This window comes from Nicotiana sylvestris, chromosome 8 (assembly GCF_000393655.2).
Source record: "Nicotiana sylvestris chromosome 8, ASM39365v2, whole genome shotgun sequence".
NCBI lineage: Eukaryota > Viridiplantae > Streptophyta > Magnoliopsida > Solanales > Solanaceae > Nicotiana > Nicotiana sylvestris.
The window spans coordinates 155,388,694-155,410,334 of NC_091064.1; the positions used below are offsets into that span (position 1 = coordinate 155,388,694).

At 39.7% G+C, this 21,641-nt stretch overlaps 1 protein-coding gene across 1 annotated transcript; it reads right to left on the reverse strand.

The window, feature by feature from the left end:
- Window positions 1–2,241: 2,241 nt before the first annotated feature.
- Window positions 2,242–2,691, reverse strand: LOC138875883 (uncharacterized). Its single transcript, XM_070154758.1, has one exon. It carries the CDS (start codon window positions 2,689–2,691, stop codon window positions 2,242–2,244), a length of 450 nt encoding a protein of 149 aa, XP_070010859.1.
- Between the last annotated feature and the right edge of the window lie 18,950 nt (window positions 2,692–21,641).

The following is a 21,641-nucleotide window of genomic DNA, read 5'->3' on the forward strand; positions in this document are numbered from 1 at the left end:
ATATCATCTTTGGCACGTTCTAGCTGTATTTTGCTTTGTGCAATTCCGAATCTGGTAGTAAGCTTTAAAATTCCTTCTTACAAGGCTAAACTTGGAAAAGCTTTAGAGAAGTAAAATTAACAGCAATGAAATGCAAGGATTTTAAGAATAAAGAAAAGAATCCAAATTTGGATGACTGTTAGAGGTAAGAAAAGGGACTTATCTGAGCGGAATCACCGGCGCCAGTGATCATGGTATGCATTTGGATTAATCAGCCCAGTCTATTTAACCAACCTCTTTTCCAATTGTTTTGCTTTGTGCTCTAAGATCTTCCATAACCCAAATTTACTTTCCGCTAACTTTACGGACCTTGTTCGACTTGCGGTGCCCCGAAGGGTTTTCACCGACAAACCTCTCTCATTTGTTGATTCCTCAATTACTTGTCGTTTGATGGTGCCCGTGAAGGTTTTCACCAATAAGACTCTCTCATTTTTATTTTCTCTCAGCTTTCATCGCCTCATGGTGCCCATGAGGGTTTTCACCAATAAGACTCTCTCATTTTCGTTACTTTTCCTGTTTAGACCAGAGCGTTATTCTGATATGAATCACCTCTATTTGCTCGACTCGGCATTTCTCGCAGATTGATCAGAAGGTCTTTCCTTGGACCGTAATGTGGGCTTTTGGATGGGGTTAGAAAGAAAGGATATCAAAGGCTCAAAACAATTTAACATGGGTTTAAAATTACAACTTTTGAATCATATTTATTATTACAAATCACAACTTCTTCCCCAGTTTCTTGCTTGGGGATCTTTTGATATTTTATTTTACTATGACCGAGCCGGGAAACTGCCTATGTATCCTTAACAGGAATCAGGTCAAACGTAGTTCACACCTGAATTTCCTTGTTGTTATACTTTTCATTTCTTTTCTTTTCTCCTTTCTTTTCTTTCTTTTTATCTCTTTTTCGTTACTGATTCCAAAAGGGGGGTATGAAAGAAATAAATAAGGCTCAAAAGGGGAACAAAGGGTAAAGTGTTTAGATAGCAGAACAAATTGCCTTTGTCATTCCAATCTTCGAAATAATGCCAAATACAAACAATCAACAGTTATAACAAAGAAATTATACATATTATCTTTTTACTGCATCAGAATTGATAGTCATGTCTATGCATTTTCCTTCAATATCTGTTAAACATAAAGCACCATTGGACAACACTCTAGTCACAATGAATGGCCCTTGCCAATTTGGGGCAAACTTGCCTTTTGCTTCAGCCTGGTGTGGAAGAATATGTTTCAACACCTGCTGGCCCACTTCAAACTTCCGGGGACGTACCTTTTTGTTGTATGCTCTTGCCATTCTCTTTTGATATAACTAGCCATGACACACTACTACCAATCTTTTTTTATCAATCAAGTTCAACTGCTCCAGACGGGTTTTGACCCACTCATTATCATCAATTTCAGTCTCAGCGACAATCCGAAGGGACGTGATTTCATCTTCTGCAGGTATCACTACTTCAGTTCCATATACCAACAAATAAAGAGTTGCACCTACTGAAGTACAGACAGTAGTGCGATAATCCAGCAGCGCAAACAGTAATTTTTCATGCCATTGCCTAGAACCTTCTACCATTTTCTGAAGTATCTTCTTTATATTTTTGTTGGCTGCCTCAACTGCTCCATTTGCCTTGGGACGATATGGGGTAGAATTGTGATGTGTAATCTTAAACTGTTGGCACACCTCTTCCATCAAATTACTGTTAAGATTAGCACCATTATCCATGATGATCACCTTTGGGATTCCGAATCGACAGATGATATTTGAGTGAACAAAATCGACCACTGCTTTCTTGGTCACCGATTTGAAAGTTTTGGCCTCAACCCACTTGGTGAAATAATCAATGGCTACCAGAATGAATCTATGCCCATTAGACGCTGCTGGCTCAATTGGTCCAATGATATCCATGCCCCAAGCAATGAAGGGCCATGGTGCCGACATCGTGTGCAAATCCGATGGTGGAGAATGAATCAAATCTCCGTGTATCTGGCACTGATGATATTTGCGCACAAACCTGATACAATCTCGCTCCATGGTGATCGAATAATAACCTGCTCGGAGAATTTTCTTTGCCAGCACATATCCGCTCATATGTGGTCTGCAGACTCCTGAATGTACTTCGTACATGACAGCCATAGCTTGTCTAGCATCTATGCATCTTAACAATCCAAGGTCTGGTGTTATTTTATACAAAATTCCCCCACTCAAGAAGAATCCACTTGCCAACCGTCGAATTGTTCTCTTTTGATCCCTCGTGGCTTGCACATTCTGATGTATTCCTTGATATCATGGAACCATGGTTCGCCATCAAGTTCTTCTTCAATCATGTTGCAGTAACCATGCTGATCTCGTACTTGAATGTGCAAAGGATCGACATAGGCTTTGTCTGGATGGTGCAACATTGACGCTATGGTAGCCAAGGCATCGGCGACCTCATTATGGACCCTAGGAATATTCCTAAACTCCACTAATCGAAACCGTTGACAAAGATCATGCAAATATTGTTGGTATGTTATAAGCTTCAAATCTCGTATTTCCCATTCTCCTAGAATTTGATGTACCAGAAGATCCAAGTCTTCCAAGATCAAAACTTCCTGGACATCCATGTCTGCAGCTAGCCTCAAACCCAAAATGCATGCCTCATACTCAGCCATATTGTTGGTACAATAAAAATGAAGTTGAGCTGTAACAGGATAGTGATGCCCTATTTCAGAAATAAGCACAACTCCTATTCTGACTCCTTTCATGTTAGCCGCCCCATCAAAGAAAAGTTTCCAGCCTGGTTTTTCAATTTGCTCCAGTTCATCGATATGCATCACCTCTTCATAGGGAAAGTAAGTTTTCAATGGCTCGTACTCATCATCAACCGGATTCTCGGCCAAATGATCGGCCAATGTTTGGGTTTTCATCGTAGTCCGAGTCACATATATTATGTCAAACTCTGTGAGCAAAATTTTCCACTTCGCAAGTCTTCCTGTTGGCATTGGATTTTGAAATATATACTTCAATGGATCCAAGCGTGAAATGAGGTAAGTAGTGTAGGATGACAAATAATGTTTCAATTTCTGTGCCACCCAAGTTAGGGCGCAACATGTCCTTTCCAGGTGAGTGTACTTAACCTCATAAGTCGTGAACTTCTTGCAAAGATAGTAGATGGCCTGTTCTTTCCTGCCGGTGACGTCATGCTGTCCTAGTACACAGCCAAATAAATTTTCCAGGACAATCAAGGAAAGAATCAAAGGTCTCCCTGATTCTGGTGGTACCAGCACATGCGGGTTAGACAAGTATCCCTTTATCTCATTGAATGTTTCTTGACACTCATCAGTCCACTTGATCGCATCGTCCTTCTTCAGCAACTTGAAAATAGGCTCACAAGTTGTCGTGAGCTGAGCAATAAATCTGCTGATATAGTTCAACCTTCCTAACAGACTCATCACTTCAGTCTTGTTCCTCGGAGGGGGCGATTCTTGTATGGCTTTGATCTTTGATGGGTCCAACTCGATGCCTCGCCAACTGACTATGAATCCCTACAGTTTTTCGGATGGAACACCAAATGCACACCTGGCGGGGTTCAGCTTGAGGTTGTACCTGCGAAACCTCTAGAAGAATTTCCTCAAATCCCCGACATGGTCGGCCTGATGCTTTGATTTTATGATCACATCATCTATATATACCTCAATCTCCTTGTGTATCATATCATGAAACACAGTAGTCATTTCCCTCATGTAAGTTGCCCCAGCATTCTTCAAACAAAATGGCATTACCCGGTAGCAATAAGTTCCCCATGGCGTGATGAATGCCATTGTTTCTGCATCTTTTTCATCCATCAGAATCTGATGATACCTGGCATAGCAATCCACAAAAAATCCAATCTCACACTTGGCACAATTATCGATCAAAATATGGATATTGGGTAGTGGGAAGTTATCCTTTGGACTTGCTTTGTTGAGATTGTGGTAATCGACGCATACTCTGATCTTGCCGTCGTTCTTCTGTACAGGCACGACATTAGCCAACCAAACAGGATATCGAGTGACCCGAATAACCTTTGCATTCAACTTCTTGGTAACTTCTTCTTTAATCTTCACACTCATATCAGTTTTGAATTTCCTCAACTTTTGCTTGGCGGGAGGGAATGCTGGATTAGTGTGCAATCTATGGACCACTAAATCAGTGCTTAAACCCGGCATGTCGTCATATGACCACGCAAAAACATCTTTGTACTCGATGAGTGTTTTGATTAACTCCTCCCGAATTTTTGGTTCGAGGTGGACACTTATTTTAGTCTCTCGGACATTGTCTGTGTCCCCTAAATTGACGGCTTATGTGTCATTCAGGTTGGGTTTGGGTTTTTCTTCGAAGTAAATTAACTCCTTACTAATCTCTTCGAAGGCTTCATCTTCATCATCGTATTCTGATTCGTAATCACAATCTACTTCTTGAACTAATATTTCGGAATCAGATTGATTTTTAAGACTGGGCTGATGATTCCTTAGGCATTCCATGTCATTAGAACCAGCGTAAAAAGAACTGTATAGAAAAGAAAACAAAACAAAAAGGAAAACCATCAGGAATGATGAAGAAAGGGAAATTGTATTTTATTGAATGATAAAAGATAACAAGGTCTGCACACTGAAAAAATGAAATCTGGATTACAACAGTGGAATAATCCGTACAAACTTAAAGTAAAATCAAAGCAAACTACCAAGACTCCTTCCGAGTAGGGAGAGGAGTAGCCTTCCAATTATTAAGCTTTGTTGTTGGCCCGACGAATTGCACTTCTGCATTACTAGAACCTTCTCCAATTTCCACCATGTTCACACTGCTGAACAACTTCTCAAATCTTTCAATTAACTCCTTGTCCGGATCAATCACAGAACTGGGAATTGCTGTCACTAGGCGACTCCTCGTACCAGACTTGACAAATGATCTGGAAAGACATGGGACCGGCTTTGGAAGGACCCATGCCCTCTGTTTTAATTTCCTGGCTCTTTTTATGTCTGCGGCTGTGGGCTTGAATCCTAGACCAAATGTTTCCAAGTTTTCAGGAAGAGACATGGGCTGTATGATGCCTTGTAGAGCTGATCCTAAACCCTTTCCTGGTACAAAACCATTCTTCAACATTTCATACGCTACCATGACTGACGCGGCGGTTATCTTCGGATTTGGGATACACTTCCCTTCTGGAACTTTCTTGACTGACATTGCATCAGAAACTTGGTAAACCCATGGTCCCTTGTCATCTTTCACTTCAATGAATGGCACAATGGTGTTGTTGTGAGCGCACAAATTATCTTCGCCGTGCACAACTATTTCCTGTCTGTCCCATTCAAACTTGACCATCTGATGGAGTGTTAATGGTACTGATTTAGCGGCGTGGATCCATGGTCGCCCTAATAGCAAATTGTAGGAAACAACTATATCCAGCACTTGGAATTCCATTGTAAATTCTACTGGACCTATAGTCAGCTCCAACATTATGTCCCCGTCTGAGTCTTTGCCTCCGCCGTCAAATCCTCGCACATAGATACTGTTCTTTTGGATCCTCACATCTTCTACTTTTAGCTTGCTTAGAGTGGAGACAGGACAGATGTTCGCACTTGAACCATTGTCAACCAATACCCGGGTAACCACGGAATCCTCGCATTTTACTGTCAGGTAAAGGGCTTTGTTGTGCTCAGTACCCTCTACGGGCAATTCATCATCAGAAAAAGTGACTCTGTTTACTTTAAAAATCTTGTTGGCTATCTTTTCCAGATAGTTTACTGAGATCTTGTTGGGGACATGAGCCTCATTCAAGATTTTCATCAACGACTGACGGTGCTCATCTGAATGGATTAGCAATGAGAGCAATGAGATCTGAGCGGGCGTTTTCCTCAACTGTTCTACAACAGAATAGTCATGCACTTTCATTTTCCTCAAAAATTCCTCTGCCTCTTCTTTAGTTACAGCTTTCTTTACCGGCGTTGGTTTATCTTTAGTTCTTCTTAACTCCTCGGGAGTAAAACACCTTCCTGAGCGAGTCAAACCTTGTGCTTCACAAACTTCTTCTTTGATTTCTTTCCCTTTGTAAATCACTGTCACTCGTTCATAATTCCAAGGAACAGCCTTGTTGTTGATCACTGGAAGCTGAGTTACTGGTTTTATAATAACAGGCTCTGTGCGAGCACCCTTCACGACCACAACAGGTTTACTTGCAACCCCTGGCACTACCATTTTAGCTTTCTCTGGTTTCACTGCAACAATTCTTGACGACCCTCTCTCGGCTACCACAGCGGGCTTATCGACTACCCCTTTCAATTGGACCATTGATTTCCCACTAGTTACCTTTTCCTTTGAGCTAGTTTCGCTGGAACGAATCATCATTACCGTCTGTGAGGGCTTCCTGGGATCCCCTCCTTTGTGTATCAACTCAATCATGTGGGTCTCATGGTGAGCTGGCAGTGTATTCTGATTGATATTCGGTGCTTCTGGGGCCTGAACCTCGATCCGATGAGTATCAATAAGCTCTTGCATAGCTGTTTTCAGTTTCCAACACTTCTCTGTATCATGCACCGGGGCTCCTGAACAGTACTCACAACTCACCGAGTGGTCAAGATTTCTAGGAGGGGGATTTGGCATTTTAGGCTCAATTGGATTTAGCATGCCCAACTGCCTCAACCTGTGGAAAAGACTGGTATATGATTACCTCAGTGGAGTGAAAGTCTTTTGCTTCTGTAACCTCTCATTATTGAAGGCTTGGTTTGGTCGGAAACCCATTTCGGGGGGATTTCTATAGGCTCTGGGGGTGGATATGTGTTTTGTGGAGCTGGGTATGGATTTTGTGGAGCCGGCGCACGCCATTGTGCGTGTGCCGGGGTTTGGGTATAGGTTTGCGCATGATGGACAGAAAAATGGGGATCTGGCGGTGGGTAGTAATGCGGTGGAGTGCTTTATGGAGCATGGGGGTAATTTTGGTGGTAGGGTCAGGGTTGGTTATAGTAGGGTGATGGGCCTTTAGATCCGAACTAGGCTCTAGACTCAACTGTCGCGACATCTTTTTTCTTCTTTTTCCCAAGCACACCCCTAGTGCCGTTTTGAATGGCCTAGGTAGTTGCCTTGATTGCTGAATAACTCATGATTTTGTTAGACTTAAGCCCCTCCTCGACCATGCCTCCCATTTTTACGACCTCATTAAAAGACTTGCCAATTGCGGACACCAAATGACCAAAGTAAGTCGGCTCCAAAGCTTGCAAAAAGTAATCAACCATCTCGCTTTCTTTCATTGGGGGATCTACCCTTGCTGCTTGCTCCCTCCATCGGAAACCATACTCTCTAAAGCTTTCACTGTGATTCTTATCCAGTTTAGTCAAAGATAGTCGGTCCGAAATGATCTCAAGATTCCAGATCATCCCATGTGTACCATCTTCCGTGATCTTGGCGGGTGTACCACTCCAATGCTGATCCGCTCAAGCTCTGACTGAAGTAAGCCATTAGCAATTCATCCTTTCCTCCGGCTCCCCTCATCTTACTGCAAAAACCTCTCAAATGAGCCACCAGATCACCGTGTCCATTGTACAAGTCGAATTTGGGTATTTTGAACCCTCCCGGTAGTTGTACATTTGGGAATAAACACAGGTCTTTGTAAGCCACACTTACATGGCCTCCTAGACCTCTCATATCCCTGAAGGATTGTTCTATGCTTTTTATTTTTTTGAACATCTCTTCATGTTCGGGATTTTTGGCTGGTCTCTCAGCTTCTCTCGGGAGATCAGAGCATGGATCATATGGGTAGGTTTCAGGAACTTTGAGGGTGGGATCCGGGGGATAATACTAGTTGTTCTGAGCTTGGAACATAGGTTCGCTCGAGGATATATGAAGTGCAGCTGGTGGAGATGCCACAAAGACAGGGGTGACTGGAGGAGGGGGTATGGAATTGATTTTGGTGGTGGAGCTTGTGGCATATGAGAAGTAGTGACATGGTAATGTTGGTAAATGGGAAAACCTGTATCGATGGTAGGATGATCCTGAGAATGAGCTAATGGTGGGGTAAAAGTCGGGTTAGCCGGGTAAGACGGGGGTGATTTCCCTTTGGACCAGGCCTGGTACATTTCGGCCATCTCTTGCTTAAGTTTGAGCATCTCCTCCTTTATTTTATTGACATCCAACTCCTCCACCTCAACACTAGTGTCGGCATCCGGGATAGACATGATTTCTGGTATTGGTCCTTTCGATCTGGTTTGGTAATGATAATGTGTCAGTATCCTCTAGATAAACTAACTGCTTGAATTCTCTGGAAAACAACAAACTTGTTAGTTCTTAGAGTTTAACGTATATGCAATTACATGTTGGGATGCAATGCACCTAGGCAATTAACCATTTTCTATCATGCATTTGCTTTGGTTGCGTGCATCATTCCGGCCTCTCATAATTGTGCCCCTTCTTTTAAGCTTCTTTTATTCTATCCTTCTTTATTTACCCTTTTCCTTTCTAGTGGTGGTCGAATCCTATAGAGATTGCCTACGTATCATGTTCCCGCATGAATCAGACTGTGCATAGTTATGTCAGATAAGTGTGAAAGTAAATAAAATATTTTTGGGATTTTCAGCTTTTATAAAAACAGATGCTTCGATCACAAAGACTCAATACTAACAAATTTCAAAAGACTAACAGACTCTGATGCAAAAGACAAAATTCAAACTCCGAAATTAAGCTATCATACTTTAAAGAAATACAGACTAACAAAAAGAAAATATAAACCAAACATGACTTACGAACTCCGTCAAAAAAGGAAATACCGACTCAAACAAAAAATCATGAGTATATCAATGCTCCTGGTGCCCACGGGACATCATTCGGTCTCGTCGCGGGCCTATGTGAAAGATCCCTTTGAAGTCGGTCCAAGTTGTTCATTATTTGTTTAACAAAGGTCATCACCGCTGCAAAGAACGTAGTGCGAGTCATATCCTCACAAATATGGCACTTCATAACGATGTAGTCTGCGATGTTTCTAATTCTTCTCTTATGACGCCCTTTTCTTGTAACAAACGCCCAATCTGCTGGGCCCTGGCCTCCAAAGTTTGCTTGGCTGCATAATTTTGTTCCTGAAGTTGTTGCAAGTCTATTTCTAACTGCACCAATGTCGTATAACAGCGTTCCCTTTCAACATTGAAGTCTTTTGCCTGCTTGATCATTTTGTTTTCCGTGGCGATGACCCTTTTCTTCAACCCCGCGACCTCATCGTCGTACCTTTCTCTTAACTGCTTAACCAGGCATACCCGTTCATCTGCATTTTTAGCCAATTGTTTTTGAGCCCTGGCAAGTTTACTTTCTGCTTTGTTCAAATAGAAACTATAGTTACTCACTTTCTGCCTTAGCTTAGCTACGAGCTTTTCATCTCTGTTACTTCGGACTGGATTTTCTGCTGCTACTTTCAGTTTCTGAATTTGAGCTCGAAGGGCCTCATTTTCTTTGGCTAGCCTTTTCTTTTCACCCTCATCCGCCGCTGCTTGTAAGCCATTCTCGAATTGAAGGTCTTTGACTTGCTTTTCCAGCTTTCCTATTGTGGCCTTGTACTCGTTTTCTTTGGCCAACCAAGCCCACGGTTCTTGCGATGCCTCGACGAATTCCTGAATGTGCGGTTTTTTGGCCGGTCTTTCTGATTCGGCCCTTGCAGTATTCTTCTTTCTATACCAGGCAAGGTAGGCGGGTGAGACCTCGCCTTTAGATAGGTTCCGCACTCAGGTACTTGCCGTCAAATACTGGCACTCATTCTAAATAGAACGAACTGTTTCTTCGTGAAATTGGCCGTCGGAGCTAATCTCAACCGCGTGGATACTGAGATCTTCATCTGGATGCATCACCTAACACCTTCCTAATTGTCTTATCACTTGGTAGGGAGCGTAAGGCTGAATACCTCGAAGACCCATTAGGAGGAAGTAAGGACCTGTGGCGGGTATATACATAATTTCTTCAACAGGAAGCCAACCTAGTATCCATTCTATTTGTCCCGTAGTGATGGCGCGAAGGCGGGCTATCCATTCTGCAAACCCATCCGGTAACTTGAACCCTGAAACCCTTGTGTTGAATTATTCAATGCAGTTTTTCTCTGCGGATCCATAACTCATATACTGACGGTGGTGGCACAAGTGCTCGATCATCCACATTTGTAATAGCAAATTGCATCCCTCGAAGAAGTCTGCCCCAGCTTTACAAGCTGTGAGAGCTCGGTATATCTCAGACACTATCATAGGGGCGAGAGTGCTCTTGCCGTTGGTAACTAGGACCTTGACGACTCCAGCCACCCGTAAATCGATATTCCCGTCTTTTCGGGGAAACACCACAAGGCCTAAGAATTATACCATGAAAGCGAAACGCCTATGCTCGTCCCATTTTGTTCGGTTCCCTTTACTGCAAACCCCACTTTCCGGATCATTGAACCCTCTTACATGCCCGTACTTCTGGTACATAAAACGTAGAGTGGAAAAACCCCCTTCCAACTCGGAATATGGGATTCCCTTGCTTATCTTTAGCAAATCCATGAATTTATGAGAGTTAATGGCCCTTGGAGCGATCAGATACTTATGCCTCAAACCTGCAGTGCTTTTCATATAACCTGCCTCTTCCAAGGTTGGGGTGAGTTCAAAATCTGAGAAGTGAAATACGTTATGGGCCGGGTCCCAGAACGTAACCAAAGACTTTATGATGTCTCCTCTAGGTCTGATCTTTAATAACCCGGTGAGACCCCCCAAATGCAGATTGACCTTATCTTGCTCTGACCTGCCCAGATCTTCCCACCACATACGCAACTCCAAAGAGATTTTGTTCATAACTGTTACCGGCAAATTCTGACTCGTGCTCATTCTGCATGTTTATTGGGGTGTTTAGGAAAAATTTAAGACTTATTTGGCTCAAAATAAAATTAACACACATTTTTTCAAAAATAAAATAAAAACCCAGTTTAGCAAATACGGCCTTTCAGCACTTCGAGAACGAAGATTTTAAGGCTGTGTTGGCTCACTGGTGAAAACCTTGAGAAACAAAAATGACCACAGGTGGCTCTTCTTGCAAAAACAGCCTTCCGGCACCATTTTTAAGGACATTCGGCTATTTCTGACAAGAATGGCATCACCCTAACTATTTTGTTAAATAATAGTAAAATTTTGTTCTTTTGACTATTTTTGCGAAAAGGTAGTTAAACCCGATGAGGGTTGCCTGCGTATCTCACACCCTGTGAGAATCAAACTGGCGTAGTTCGGGCAATTTTGACAACACAAAAACCAACTTTTTTTTTGAAAATAATAAAATTCTCTTTTTTTTGGTTTTTTTTTTTCAAATTTCGGCAGAGTTTCGGTATATATAGGTTTTCAAAACAGGTAATTACCTCCCTTAGCCCTCACACTGCTATTTTTTTTCCAAACTCTTTTCTTTTATTCAAAAACCGGTCAACATGTAAATCCGAAGCAAATAAATGCACAAGTAGCAAGTAAGATGCATCAGGATGGTCTTTTTTTTTGTACACTTGTCCTAGACAGACCCAACCCTTGTGTTGAGTCTCCAAAGTTAAAATGCACGTGATGCAGACAAACGTTCCTACTAGGGATCCGATATGAGGTCTTGTTATACTAAGTTAAAAACCTAGGTTTATTTATTCTTGACCTGGCTTACCCGAGTGGACAACTCGAGCCGAGGGGGGGGGCAGCATACCGGTAACCAAAAGATCATCCGGCTTTACAACTTGTCCGAACCTCGTTCTATTTGGAATAGGACTCTAACAGAAAGAAGTCAGGACCAGCGTGCACTCCTCAGGAGAGAGAAGAGAGGGGTTTCGTAGCAATTTATATGCAATTCAGATAATATTAAAGCGGTAAAAAGAAACATTTAGCACTTTAGGCCCAAACATGTAAATAAGACCAGATAATAAATAAATACAAATATAACAATTATCCTAAGCTAGAATTCTGAACCCTGAACCAGAGATTCTGGGTTCGGTCCCTAGCAGAGTCGCCAGAGCTGTCACACCTCCCTTTTTTTACACTACACTCCCGTGAAGGGTGTATAAAGGGAGTTTATTCCAACTTAAAGTGACAATCGAAACGAGATTTATTTTAAGAAATTTAGAGTCGCCACTTGGGAGATTTATGGTGTCCCAAGTCACCGGTTGAATCCCGAATCGAGGAAAAGTTTGACTCTGTATTACAGTCTGCGAACACAGAAATCCGGGTAAGGAATTCTGTTAACCCGAGAGAAGGTGTTAGGCATTCCCGAGTTCCGTGGTTCTAGCACGGTCACTCAACTGTTATTATTGGCCTATTATTTTGGTTCAAAACACTTTTAAGCCTATGTGCCTTTTCATTTTAAAATTGCTTTTATTTAATTATTTTTTAGGAAAAGATTCAACTTCATCTAAAACACATATTGATCCACGTCACATAAATGCACCCGCCTTCCAGGACACATTTTATCTAACGTTGTTGAGATTTGGATTTGGGTCACATAAATGTGCACCCGAGTTTAGGGAAGTAATTTTTAAATAGCGCGCCTAAAGTAACTACGCACTTTCAACTTTGCGAGGGCCATATAAATTCAACTAAATGACATGCCTCGATTTCTAAAGATTCAGATTAATTAAATGAGGGTCATACATTTGAGATTTTATTTGACATGGCACGCCTCAATTTTATTAAAGGACAAGCATTCAACTAAGTGAACTACGTATATTCATAATTATCTTTAAAACTAAATCGGGATTTATTGTGATTGGTCTCATAGTTATGGACAAGAATTATGGAAGAAGTGGCTGAAATTCCTTTGCACAATATAGTTTAAATGAGTAAGACAATGGTTTGTGCTGTCAGGTTGTGCAAATAGAAAAATAATTTGTCAATAAAGTTATACTCAAGAAAATGAAAACCAGCACATTTTTACGTGATTTTGCACCTAGTATTCAACACCGTAATTAGCAGCACAAGCACAATGATATACTAGTCATTTTAGGCCTTGACCAACCAAAAGCACGTTGGTATATTTTACCATCTTCAAGTTATTTCTTATTTACTTTATGAAATTACAAAATCCATACAATAGACAAGACATTCTATGAGGAGCATACTCAGCATTGAAGTTTAGCTACCAAGGCAATAGTTCTAAACACAACAACTGGTGATTTCATCCGAGGCTGATTCAAAACTTCGACTTCAACACAATTTCGAGAGTGTACCTGGAAGTAAAGATGAAACAGAAGGGTGAGGATTTCAGCAGTAATAGCAGCAGAGTTGGATTCAGATCCAAGGAAATAGTGCACCAAATTAGTTCAAAACCGTGAAATGCAACCCAGAATACCAAGGATCCAATTTCGAATTCACAATTAAACCAACAAACTCAACATCCAAGCTAAATGACTGAAACTCAAACTATTTCTAGGTCCAAACAGTTAAGAAATTGATTCAAGGAGAGAAAAATTCCAGCTTAGCAATTCAAACTCAATGGAACAGTGCTAAAGTTTTCAACTGTTTGCAGATTTTTTTTTCAGATTTTTTTTCTCTTAGTCTCTATCTCTAAGGTCAGTATTCTCGCTATTCCCCGTATCTCAATGTGTGTTCCCCATTTAAACTTCAAACTTCCCTCCCTTTATCAATTAGTTAATCCTTCTTTCTAACTTGTGTATTCCATTACACTTGTATTCCTTTTCCTTTCATCACTGCCCCCATGTTATCTTATTTCCAACTTTATAAAAAAAAGCACTAAATAGAGTGTCATTTCCGCTACCAACCCCTTTTCAATTCTCAATTAACCCCCCCCCCCACTAACTTAATGCTTTCTTAATTTAAACAACTATTGTAATTCCAACTTCACCACTACCAAAAGCTGCCTAAGTAGGTGAATACCCCTTTTTTATCAAATAACTCTCAAGCTAAATACAACTAAATGTGTTCAGGCCAATATAATTGGAGGGCCAGAGATGTCATATTATTCGAGCTAATATCTACAAAGTGTACATGGTTAAACCTACGCTACTTTGAAGTTCCCAGTGAAGGTCTTTATGGAACATAATGTTGGAGAAGCATATGACTTATGTGACTTATTCATGAATTTAAATACAAGAATATTAGTAGCGAAAGAGAATGAGCCGACTCAACCATTTCGTTCCCAATCTTGAATGGCCCAATTCACTACAGTAATCAATTAACAAATTCCAATCAAAGCATTAACTTTACAAAAATATGCAAGACCAAACAGTTACCCACATAGCATTTGAATCTACACGTAATCACACTAAAGAATCTCATTTTATACAGCTCTGCAATGCTCAATCGCTCTCTTTATATATATCACCTCGACATGGTTCAAAATAAATAAACATATGATCAAATATTAGCATTAATTATCTATCTACTAACAGACTATTACCACCCCAAAAAACTTTCCATTGATTTCCATCAGAAAATTACCATAGACACAAAATTTGGACTGATTGGGAAAAAACCTCATACAAGTATCCTATAATTAGCATCTTTGAATTACCTAGGATATACAAAATATACAAAGAAGACATGCCAATTGAGGTAATTTTCAGCTACGATTAATTCAAACTCAACCACGAGAAGCTTAGACGAACAAAACCAACAACCAACTGGCCAAGCAAACAAACCAGTAATTCAGAACATCTTTCACCAAACAAACAAGGCACCCAGTCACATTAAATATCAAAGCAAGTAATAAGGAAAACGAAAAACGGAACTGAAATTAAACGTCAATTAATGGAAATTTCCAACAAATCAAGCAACATAAGTCAACTATAAATACCGAAATTGGAGACAGACGAAATTTGAAAAAAATGTCTTCGAACAGCACCCCCAATCAATCAACCTTGGATCTTCAATAAACCCAGTTCAACAATGGCAACAAAAACAACTGCTGGATTTTTAAAAGAAAAGAGAAGACGATGGAGATGAGGTGAGCTGTAGTGGACCCGCCGGCATGTGAACATGTGTGTGCTCGATCTGTCCCTAAAATTCCCGTCCTTATTCGATTCCCCTCTACTATTTTTCGTTGTTCTCTTGCAGTTGCTGGTGGTTGACGAGAGAGAAGAGAGCTCCGTTTGGTTTCAGGGGTGGTGGGGTGCGACGGGGATGAAGTTTTCAGGAGGGGGGGGGAGATTTTAGGTGTTGCGGCTGGTTACTGAAGGGTGTAGGTCTAGGTTATTTTTAAGAGGGATCCAGGTCGGGGACGAGTTTTTGGGTCGAATCGTGGGCGGGTTTTGGGCCGGATTGGATTGGGTCTAGGGTGTGTGTTTGTTTTGGGCCTGAGATTCTGACCAAATTGGCCCAAACCAGATTTTCCTCTTCTTATTTTCTTTTTCTTTTCAATTTTCTTTCTAATCAAAATAAAATACAAACCTAAATTTAACCTTGACCAAATTATCCTAAGAATATTAATTAACTCTAAGTAGTTATTATCACAAATAACTAAATACCAAATTAAAAGAAAATCACACAATTTTGACATTAAACACTAAAATGCGAAGTACGTTATTTTTGTGATTTCTTTTTTTCATTTTTGTAAAACAACAACTTACTTAACTAATCCTAATTGTAAAATTAAATCCTAAATGCAAATGCAACATATTTTTGTATTTTTATTAATTTAACAAATAAACATGCACAGACAAATGCAAACAATAATAGAAAATACCACAAAAATCCACAAAATTGCAAACAACGGAAAAATTATTTTATTTTAAATTTTTGGGGAGTAAATCTCATAGGGAAAAAATCACGTGCTCATAATATGTTTTGGTGTTGAGGTGACGCACATGCTAGGTGAAGGGCGTGTGCGTGTACACCGTGTGAATCATTACTCTATTATTTTTGTGGTACTGTGTAGTTACCTGATCTTATCTGTAACCATGAAATCTCTACGTACTAGTGCTATTGAGTTGTGATCCACGTTACAAACCATGTCTAGGTTACATACTTATCCTGTTGGGACCCACCAAGGTCATATCGCTATTGAATTATTTGTTTAAATTGAAATTTCATACTTAGTTATCTTCATTCAATTCATATCATATCTCAGTCTCTGTTACTATTTATCAACACATGACATCATCATTTTGGGCTAGTTTCATAGCATTGTGAACCCGAGAGACTAGAGAGTTTGATGATTGAGTGAGGCCGAGGGCCTGATCTATGACTGATGTATGTATATATGTGGATCGGGTTGCACACTGCAACGAGCCTTATGACTGTATATAAGTGGATTGGGCTGCACGCCGCAATGAGTATCATTAATTTATTCCATGATTAGCTTGATATAGAGCTTGTGCTGAAGGAGCCCCTCCGGAGTCTGCACATACCCCAGTGAGTGCGATTGATTTATATTGAGGGATGTATCTTCCCTGGGCATGAATCTTGACCGAAGCATTTATATTTGGGGATGGATCTTCCCTGGGCTGGATTGGCCTTATACAGTACTGGGTGACTGATTGGCAGTTGCTATGTATATAGTCGGGATGGATATTCCATGGGCTAGATTGGCCATATACAATACTAAGTGACTGAGCATGTCGAGTGATTGAGCATGATAAGTGGAAAGTGTGAGACAATGAGATTGAGTACTCTAAGAGTGTGAGTACATGAATTCATCTCTGAGATACATTACATTGATATGCATACATGACATACCAACATAGAGATGCATTTTCCTCATGTTGTACAGTATCACGACATTCTTGACTTCTCACACATACATATAGGCATAGATATGTATTTTCCTCATGCCATTTGAAAATGAAACATTTACCTGTTGAAAGATTTTTGGGAAAAATTATAGTTTTCAAACTTACTCATATTTTTGGCGATTTCAGTAAAGGATTTGGATTTTTACTAATTTAGTTGAAAAGGCAGACCTATTTTCTGAAATTGGGAACGAGTCAAGTATTTTATCTATGAGTACCTATTTTATTGCATTCATTATATTGTTATGAACTGTTGTTGGCTATTGGTGTTGGACTCCGACCTATGTTCCAGCTCATCACTACTTTCAACCTAAAGTTAGGTTTGTTACTTATTTAGTACATGAGATCGGTTGTATTGATACTACACTTCTGCACCTTGCATGCATATGTTGGATTTTGATGTTGCTGTGATCGATGGAAACTAGAATTGAGGACGTACCTGCACTCTTGTTCTGGCTGCCTCTTGTTCATGGTAGCCTTAGAAAATTATTTATGTACATTTCGAACAAATGATGTAATTATTTCATACTAGCTTTGTAAATTCTAATCTTGGAAGCTCGTGATTTTTACTACCAGTCTTGGGGAACATATAAGATTCAAATATTTTATTTTACTTGAATGTTTTATTAATTTCATTGGAATTGGATAATTGTTAACTGGCTTATATAGTGGGTTTGGGTTAGGTTCCATCATGACTAGTTGGATTTTGGGTCGTGACAAGTTGGTATCAAAGCTCTAGGTTCATATGTACTATAATTTATAAACAAGTGTCTAGTAGAGTCTTGCAAATCGGTTTGATGATGTCCATACCTATCTTCGAGAGGCTGCGGGGCATTTAGGATATATACTTCCCATCTTTCTTTCCTTATCGTGCGGAATTGATTCAGCTTGAAATATAACTTTTTGAGTTTCTTTCACGCATTCGTATGTGCATGTGAGCGCTTGGTATCAGTTGTGCATCGATGGCTTGCGATTCTATGGATGAGGTGCGAGATATGATTTCGGTGTGCTGATGATATGCCAGTTTGGAGGACTTGAGGCCGAGTTTTGACTATAGCTTGAGCACGGAGATTTTGGTTGTGTGAGCACGTGCTTTTGGACTTATAAGTTTGGTATTGTCCCTATGAGTAGAATTTATGGCTCGATGAGTGGTCGGATGGCTATAAGGAAGTGACTGCGGGAAGCAATGCTTTAAAAGGTGGGGGCGTGATGCGAGGCATTTTACCTCTGACGAGGCGAGACGTAAGCCTTGAGACATGGGGCGTAAGTCCCACGGATCTTTAAATTTTTCTAATTTCAAGAATTTTAAGATAATATAAAATAAAAATAATTATAAAAATTACATTAAAAACACAAAATTATAACAAATAATCTATTAAAAATATTCATAAATTATAGTTCAACTATGAATAATACAAAAAGTATAACATATATCATAATATGCAAATTAGCTGTAATATCGTTACAACTCAAAAATCAAAAGTACGTATTTGATGTGAAATCTTATATATATCTCTTAAGAAGTAATGAATCTTGAAAGAATTTCGATATTGTAATTTGATATTTTTTTAAAATACTCCTTTTATTTAATATGCTTTCTATTTGAGAGAGAATTTATATAAAAATATTATTCAAAATTTAAATATGATTCTCTAGCATCATTTATATTTAAGTTTCAACAAGTTAATAAAGTGACACATAATTCATCATACTATATCATGATAACTAATTATTTGTAAATAGTTACTAGCTAATACTAAGCTATTAAATTAATAAGTATTGTATTTCATAAACATGAAAAATAATATTTAGGAAAATAATTATAAAAAAATTATGGACTAATATAATAAAGACATACCAAAAGTTAATAAATAAATACTTTTAAATGAAAGCTTTATTTAAAATTTACTATCACAGCAATCTTAGTGGATAACGTGCAATAAATTTTATTTTAATTATGACATAAAATACTTTCAAATTAATGATTTCTGATTAAGAAAAAAGTAATTTTGAATAGTTATCGACTTATTAAGAAAATTTGAGGATTTACAAGGTTAGTTATACACAATTGCATAAAGTTCTATTAGGCGAGCCCCGTACGTAAGGCGTTGGGCGTGTCCGGGGCGTAAGCCCCGACGGCTGAGGCGTAAGTCTCACAGAACTAAGCCCAACACATAAGCCCAGGGGCATTTTACGAGTGCCCCGTCTCAGGCGAGTCCCAATTTTGCCTTTTAAAACAGAGGCGGGAAGTGTTCAGATGGTTTGGATGTGATGAGAAGATCTTGCTTGAGATGTAAAAAGGATGATTGGGTGCTTGATTTCTTTCTTGATGTGACGTATAGACTCGAGTTATGAGTGTATTGAAGGATCTTTCATGTTGCTTAATTGCGGAAGGAAATAGATTCTCATGTTTTGTTGATAAGTTCATATTCAAGAAGATTAAGTGATTGTGTAGTAGTTGTGGCTGCGAAAGGGTATAGAGAGATGTCAGTTTGAGGCTAAGCAAGTGGGTTATCACCTGTGGGGTAATCTACGGGTGTGTGATCCTTATGATCTTGCGTGGAGGCTTTCTTTTCTACTAATGGGTTATTTTTGTGCGATTTGAGTTTGGATCGGTTGTAATAGTTGACCTGGCCGCCTCGAGAATGAATGTGAGCTTAGTAGATGATTTGAGGTATTATGTGGTTTGCATTACGTGAGTTTATGAAGAATTTAGTTGAATCTCACTGCGGTATTAGGTTTGTAATAAAGTAGGGGCATTGTGTGTCATGGCTTTGAGCCAAGTGGGGGAGTTTATTATTAACGAGTTGATTGCACGGTTATGTGTTGTGTTGGTTTACACTTGAGGTATTCTTGTAAATTAGCTATGACTTGTAGAGATTGATTTCAAGGATGACTCAAGTAAGGGATTGCTGAATGCGGGTTGTATTACACTTTATGGGTACATGGAAATCATGGAATAATTTGAGTTGATTATTCGTGACGGATGTAGTGTGAATAGAGTAAGGATTTGCTCGGTTGTTTAGATGTGTGGACTACTTCTTTGGGTGTTATTGTGCTAATTGGGCATAGGTCGTTCGGCCCATTTGGTTGGTGCAATTGAGATAGAGCAGAGCAGATGACCCTCGAGAAGGTTCTAATGGATTCAAGATTTTTATGTTGTAATCGAGAATTATATCATGATCTGTGCATGGCTACGATCTGAAATTTATATTGGATTCTACATTTCAGTACAAGGGAGGTAAAGGAAATAGTTTTAGGTTCACATAAGGTCTCTTCAGAGTGGGTGTGTTGATTGTGGTACTTTGGGATGCTTAAGAGGAATACAGTGGCTTATGGGCCTTAGTGCGGTGTTGTTTTTATTCTAGGATCTCTTGTGGTGAGCTTTGGGTAAGGATCGTGATGTTCTAGCAAGGGGAAGAGTCAACTTGAGGGTAATTCGGAAGGAACTCGAAAAAAGTGACAACTTGTTAGTAGGTTGGATCAGTATGGTATTGGTAAGCTCAGTTCTTTTGGTTCTTATGATGAGGTGAGGCTTTATAGGTGTTTTGTGGCAATACTCTTGAGTTTGGAGACATGTGTCGATTGGTTGAGTTAGAGAGATTCGGTTATGATGGATTGGTTATGTGCAAATGGGTTTCAAAGAGGTCTCGATGGTTTTTACCATGATTTGAGATGGATATTTCCTACCGGCATGAGGAGCATGTTCTGTATTGTGATTTTCTCCTGAATCGGATCAATGGAAGGTTTCCAACTAAAAGAGTATGTATTATGCTTGTAACTCAGAGTTGATTATGAGATTTTTGTACTTTTCATATGATGGAATGATAGATGCGGTATGTTGTGTGGGATTGAGATTTGCGTATACAAGGTCATGGTTTAGTATTGAAGGGAAGGTCATAAATTCTTAGGCAGCATAGATAGTTTCAGATGATTAGATGAATGATATTACTACTTGGTATTGCCTGAGAATGGTGCACATCTCAAAATGCGCATTGAGTTTTGACTTACGAATGCTTACTTGGTATTGTGGTATTCGTCTGGTTGATCGACTGTTGTTTATCAGATATTGCTATGTGGCACAGAAGAATTAGAGAAGTATTCCTTATGGGATGATCGTGAATGAGAGATGTGTTAGATATTCGGGCAGTGGAGTTGGGATCAGACATGGTGATTCGTGTGCTCTATGGACTTGGAGATCGGGAATTCTCAGAAGCAAATTGTTTCGTGATGGCGGACTGTGAAGATGTAGCCAAAGTATGTGTTATGGTTAGGTCATTGTGGACCTTCGGGGGGTTAATTATCTATTTGTGGATGACCAGGGTTGATTTAGGGGCCTATTTGGTAGGCCTAATGAGGATGTGAATTCTACACTGGGCCGAAATGGTTGGCTCCGTACTGTGAGGGATGTGCCATTCTATTAGTGTTGAGATTATTCGTGTTCTGATATGTTCTATGAATTGCCCTTTTATGCTAAGAGGGGTTGTGACTCGTTGGTTATATGCATACATGGTGCGGTTGTATTGGGTCCTTGTAGCGGAATTTGAGTGAGATAGGTATTTGGGTGATGCATGATTGATTGCGTATTTGTTATGTTGTTTCGGGTTTGTTTGACATTATGTCATTTTCTTATCCGCGGTTATGGTCATGCACGTGGGGTACTTGATGTTGAATTGCGTGTGGTTATTGATTGGCTTGAAGTATTTCATATGGACTAGAGTTTGTATGGGGTCACGAATTGGAGCAGAGTTATGTTGAGATATGATCCTTTGTGTTAGATTCATGTGTTATGGATCTATGGTGTGTGATGGGTTTTTAGCATTTGCGTTGTGGCAGTACTTGTTGAGCTCGCAGGATAGTTCTCTCGTTTGAGTCATTTTCCATGTT

Bases quoted from the DNA above. Each gene is read 5' to 3' on its own strand.
- LOC138875883 (XM_070154758.1), bottom strand. From the start codon at position 2,691: ATGGCTGAGTATGAGGCATGCATTTTGGGTTTGAGGCTAGCTGCAGAC.